The sequence below is a fragment of the Nicotiana tomentosiformis genome, chromosome 8, assembly GCF_000390325.3.
Source record: "Nicotiana tomentosiformis chromosome 8, ASM39032v3, whole genome shotgun sequence".
Taxonomy (NCBI): domain Eukaryota; kingdom Viridiplantae; phylum Streptophyta; class Magnoliopsida; order Solanales; family Solanaceae; genus Nicotiana; species Nicotiana tomentosiformis.
In genome coordinates, this window is record NC_090819.1 from 77,147,838 (window position 1) to 77,153,716 (window position 5,879).

At 38.9% G+C, this 5,879-nt stretch overlaps 2 protein-coding genes across 4 annotated transcripts; both read right to left on the bottom strand.

Annotated features, from left to right (window-relative positions):
- Positions 1-419: 419 nt before the first annotated feature.
- On the bottom strand, positions 420-5,538 carry LOC104117292 (pre-mRNA-splicing factor CWC21-like). Of its 3 annotated transcripts, none has more exons than XM_070182434.1 (3): positions 5,210-5,538; positions 1,836-3,879; positions 420-749 (listed from the first exon to the last, which is right to left on the bottom strand). In XM_070182434.1, exons 1-2 carry the CDS (start codon positions 5,521-5,523, stop codon positions 3,255-3,257), a joined length of 939 nt encoding a protein of 312 aa, XP_070038535.1. In that variant the 5' UTR covers positions 5,524-5,538; the 3' UTR covers positions 420-749; positions 1,836-3,254. The 3 variants fall into 3 exon arrangements, with proteins under 3 accessions (XP_070038535.1, XP_070038534.1, XP_070038533.1); XM_070182433.1 differs by having other exon boundaries at positions 420-743; positions 1,836-3,894; XM_070182432.1 differs by having other exon boundaries at positions 1,836-3,894.
- Positions 2,240-3,095, bottom strand: LOC117273006 (uncharacterized). The gene is made up of 2 exons (XM_070183707.1): positions 3,084-3,095; positions 2,240-2,983 (listed from the first exon to the last, which is right to left on the bottom strand). Exons 1-2 carry the CDS (start codon positions 3,093-3,095, stop codon positions 2,240-2,242), a joined length of 756 nt encoding a protein of 251 aa, XP_070039808.1.
- Positions 5,539-5,879: the final 341 nt, after the last annotated feature.

Here is a 5,879-nt window from a genome sequence, read left to right on the forward strand (position 1 = left end):
ATTATGCTGGAACTTTTCGCGTGTTGGAATTCCAGCAATTATGCTGGAAGTTCATACAGAGGTGCACTAATTTCCAGTATATTATGCTGGACTAAGATTGTCCAACGGGACGGGTCATCCCGTCCCGGTCCACTTAAATATAAACGGGATGGACCAATGTTAAACGGTATATGGGATGGGATGGGATGCCCATTTCGTCCTGTTTATCCCGTCCTGTTTATCCCGTTTTCGTCTCGTCTGTCCCTATTACTCAGTCGGGAAAAATGGAAGAGCTACTGCTAAACCTGCTTGTATCCACATCTTCCATACCTCGACATCTTTAGCAGAATATATTGGCCATTTTCAGCCCGGAAAAAGCCGGAGCTTTAAGGTGTCAACACGGCATTCGAAGCGACATGTTTGGGAAGGCACGTTCAAAATTCACCAGAAGATGCAACATATTATACATGAGCCTACGAACCTTACTTCACAAGTAAGCCACTGTAGCACACTCCCAAATAGGAAATCACAAAAGATTTGAAAGAATGGTAACAGAAGAAGAATCATTACTTATTACAGCTAACTCTTGCACACCAATTTTGACGGTCAATAATAAAGATAGCGATTCATCAATCCTGTTTAGGTACACTGAAAAGTGTTTCGAGGACCAATCCCCCACATATAGCAGAAAGCTCTGATACCAAACAGCTAACCAAGCTTTTCCTCTTTATGCTTGGCATCCGCAATCTTTCCTCCACTGACTGCTGAAACTGACAAAAATACAGATTGTGAGAATGTTAGCTAATCACATTATGTAATTCTTCTAAAGGAAACTGACAAAAATACAGATTGTGAGAATGTTAGCTAATCACATTATGTAATTCTTCTAAAGGGTATCACCACGGCACACTTTTACAACTTTTCTCTGAAGCATAGCGTTTGGAAAGAGCATGTTTCAAAGCGGTAACGACAAATTTTTAATTTCCATATGTATTATGTCAAACAAGAGAATTGGAGTCCAACGGTGTACAGCAGTATGAGAGGGGCATCGAGCAACTGTTATGTCAATGTAGGGAATTTGGGCCCAAAAGAACAAGAGCCTCTTTACCCTTTTTTATGTTAAACAACAACAAAGGAGTCCATTGATCAAACTTATGTATACATGCCAGCTTTAAAACCAGGTTCTCTACATCGCAATGCCTTGTGAATTTTTCCTTGACCAGCAGTTAAATTCCCCTATAGAGAGCTAACTCTCGATAAGGAACACCACTAAATAGCAGCAAAACACTCATCAAATTAAGAGGAACCTTCCTTCTCAATCAATCATGCACATTTTATGCAGCTTTCTTTCCTGGGTTCACATTGTAATTTTGAAACAGAAGAATTGTACAGTCAAATGCCAATGGCAGCTTAGTGCGGTCAAAGCTCCACTTTCCATGAAAAGCATGTACACCTAAATTAAAATTTATTGGAGGAAAAACCAAAGAGGGATGTAAACCATAAGATATAATAAACCCAGAGCCCAGATGTAAACAGAAAGCGATTTATCCCATTATACTGAACCCGTTTGTGGAATTAAATCTGTAAAGTTCTACTGTTATCATCTCCACCTTTTTTATCAACACTTGTGTCTTCACTTCCAACATTATATTATCCATATCCAAATAGTACAAAGTTTAATGGGGTATATATTTGTCAATAGAAAGACTTGAAAGGAAATTAAGCAGTACCTTAATCATAAAAGAAACCATACTCTAACAGTTTCTCTATTAAATTCATTTTTAAAAAGGGATATCTCCCTGTGATTGGCATATAATAGTAAAGAAAAAGGCAAGTGTATCTCAGTTTGAACCCACCTCTTGATATCCTAGCATGACACAATCTAAAGCAGCTTTCACCGCCTAGTCCACTTGTCTGCATACTTGTCATCAGCATATCTTCTCTTTCCACCAGAATGTAAATCATCATGTCTAGCCCTCTTGAGAGAATCATGACCTCTATAACTATCACGTGTTCTGCTTCTATGTTCCTCCTCTTCTTGTTCATGCCTTCCACGCTGAGAATCCCGTTCTTTCTCATGCTTCCTGTACCGATCTTCCTCTTCATCTCTTCTTTGCTTCATTTCCCAGCGATCATCATCCCTACTTTCTCTTCTCTCCCGTCCAGGCACTTCATAATCTCGATTCTCGCGTAGACTTTCACGGTGCAGTTCATTCCGACTCTGAATTTTAGTGTCACGTTCTCCACCATCACCTTCATATTATCCCCCAGTTCTTGCTTGTTGATCTTTACTTCTGCCCTTAATACTCCTGTATGACCTACTTTGATTCTCAGTTTCACTATTAGGCCTTCCATGCTCTTCGTCTTTTCTAGAATCTATCTTCCTTGACTTCCCGTCGGGTTCATCCAAGTTTTCGTTATCTAGTTTTCTCTTACCCCTCAACTCTTGACTAGCACTTGATCCAGCAATCACATCTTCCCTCGATTGATATAACTTCTCCAATTTCTTGAACGTGTCCAATCCTTTTTCAGAAGCTTGTGCACCTTCCCTCTTTTTCAAATCATCCTCCTGAAATTCCCTATCTTTCATAACCGAACTCTCCCACCTACCACCAGAATCATCTCCACGACCACTTCTATTGAACTTCTCAGACTTGGTCCTATCTACACTCTTATGTCCACGATAACTCCTCTCGCTATCTGAACCACTGGTGCTGCGAGAATAGTCACTACTGCTGATTTCACCTTCGTCCTTGTCAGAATTGCATCGTTTACTTTTTTGAGTCTTATTTTTCTTTGCAACATAGCCTTCATCATACTCGCTGTCATCAGACTCGTACCTTCTCCCTTTCTGAATCTTCTTGCTTTTTACATCATGATCATTACTATCATCATCATCATCAGAATCATGTCTTCTACCTCTTTGAGACTTCTTGTTTTTAGCATCACGACCATCATCATGCTCACCCTCAGTAACATGTCTCTTCCTTCCTGAATCTTCTTGCTTTTTACATCACGATCATTACTATCATCATCACCAGAATCGTATCTTCTACCTCTTTGAGACTTCTTGTTTGTAGAATCACGACCACCATCATACTCACCTGCAGTAACATGTCTCCTCCCTTCCTGAATCTTCTTTCTTTTTACATCACGATCACTACCATCATCGTCATCATCAGAATCTTGTCTTCTACCTCTTTGTGACTTCTTGTTTTTAGCATCACGACCATCATCATACTTACTCTCAGTAACCTGCCTTCTCTCTTTCTGAATCATCTTGTTATCGACATCACGATCATTTTTGTAGTCATCCTCATCAGAATCGTGTCTTCTACCTTGTTGAAACTTACTGGCTTTTGCATCACGGCCATCATTATACTCACCCTCAGAATGTCTCCTACGGGATTTTGCATGTTTCTTCTCCTGATCAGACTCTGGATAAGAATCAGTATCTGAGGAAGAATCAGAGAGTGAATCACTGTGATGCCGCCTTCTACCCTTTTTTTCCCTGGCAGACAACTTTTTTGACTTATTATCAACAGCAGTATCAGAATCAGAACTAGAATAGTGGGCTTTTTCATGGGGTTCTTCTTCTTAGGCTTTTTGGCATGGCTGTCACCGCTGTCAGTGTCAGAAGAATCCGCACGTTTTTTCTTCTTCTCTGTTTTCTTATGACGCTTACCCTCGTCCTTCTCTTTTCTCAAGTCCTTCCCCTGCCACTTCCTATCAACAAGCTCATTATTATCACCATCTTCATTCTCTTCAGAATCTAAATCTAAAGCCTCATGCCGCTTCTTCTGGGTCTCGTGTTCAGCCCCTATCTTGAGAGCAGCTTTTAAGGTTTCCATCTGCCTTTCCTTCAAAGCAGCAATCTGGTGTGTCTGTGTTTCCGAAACCCTGAAAATGAACAAACTAGCTATTGCATATCAGCCATGCTGTGTGTGTGTGTGTATTATTTATTTATTTGAAAAAGAATCTTGCAAACTATATATTGGCCCGTTAGCTAAACATTTATACGAAAGCAGGAAAGGAGAAGTCAACAAAACTTGGACCTCTAATAGCCCAAATCCCAGTAGCTTTTGCTATACTGAAACCTGCTTTGTAAGCTCAAAAACCTTGCTTTGTTCTATCTAACAAGCCAAATTACCTATCAATTTTTGGAGGTCAAAAAATATTGGTAAAGACATTATGACATAAACACATCACTAAAGGGTTTCGGCTAAATAAGAGTTATATCCCACAAAACCAATTCTTTAACTTCTGAACTGCTGAAACTGCAAATTGCTGACCAGGTTATAACAATCGGACTGACAACAGTCATACAAGTTAAAAACTGTAGTAACTATAGTTGTGATAAAACTGCCCATCAGAACAACTTATACATGATTTCCCTTTTCTACCTTTTCAACCAGAAAGATAGAAGTGTAGAACCACAAAACAAATTCACCAATGAACCTCAAGCTAAATTTACTTTAAGATTTTTGAAGCTGCTCAAGAAATGAGAATGTCAAAGGACGCAAGAATCAAACCACAACCTAATCATGATAATATGTATCTAAAACCTCCTCATCTAGACCTCTCATACAGACAAAAGGAAAACAAAAATCATTTTCAATTTTTATCTCCTTAAAAAGTCTACTAATTCATATAGATCATTAACTTCTCAAAATTGTACCATATTCCATAACGTATTCTTAAAGGTCAAAAACAAAACAAAACAATGTAAACTCAACACCCCAAGGTAGGCCCATTGGTCGATGAGGTGGGAGTAAAACCATGAGGTTAGTTCAAATCTCAGGAGTCGAAAAATCCTAGGTGATTTTTTCCCATATGCCTAACTGTTGGTGGGTTGAGGTAGCAAGTACCTGGTGGAATAGTCAAGGTGCACATAAGATGACCTGGACACCACCATCGTCATTTTAAAAATAAACAACAATATGAACTCAGAAAGAAGCATTACAAAGTTGTAATAACCACACTTCTTTCCCCTTTCCAATTTCTTTCGTTTCTTTCACTTCTAATGGAAAGAACAATAAAATATCTCATATTTCCATTTCCCAACAATTCTGCTAGTTCCAAAGATAATGCATGGAAAGTTCTCTAAGAAACGACTAGTAACAACATCAACTCAGTCAAAACTATAAATCTGTAACTAATTCTTCAACAATAATTGATCCAATGCGTATATTATGCAAAAAGCATAACTATAAATCAAAAAATAAGTTACCTTTCATAGCCAATAGCAGTGGATCCACCAGAATCTTCAGATGTTGCCTCCAGATTACGTCGAGCTTCATCGAGCTTTTCCGCAATCTCAGCATCGGTGTATCCCTGATCGGTAAGCTTATCCTCAAGGACTAGAAGTTTGAGCTGAATCTGCCGTTTCCGGTCGTGTTCGAGAATGTCCTTGTTCGCTTTCCTCGTCACTCCAGCAGTTCCTTGGCCGGACTCAAAACCTTTACCGCCGTCTACGAGGACTTTGTTCGTCTTTGGCTTGACGAAGAACTTGTTGGTCTGGATGTGGCCGTTGGTGCCGGCCATCCCATCCCCTCCCCACCCATCCCATCCATCCCACCCCCAAACCACCCCTAACCACCCTAACCCCTTCCCCCACCATACCCAACTCACCAATGTCACTCACCATCCACCCTAAATCGAAATATTATTAAAAATAATTTCTTTTTATTTGTAAATAAAATACTTTTTTTATTTTAACAAAATGAGTATATTATTTTCATGATATAGAAAAAATATTTTCTTTCATTTCAACAAAATGAGTACATTTTTTCGTGATGTCGAAAAATTATTTTTTTTCATTTCAACAAAATGAGTATTTTCTTTTCATGATGTAGAAAAATTCTTTTCTTTCATTTCAACAAACTAAGTATTTTCTTTTC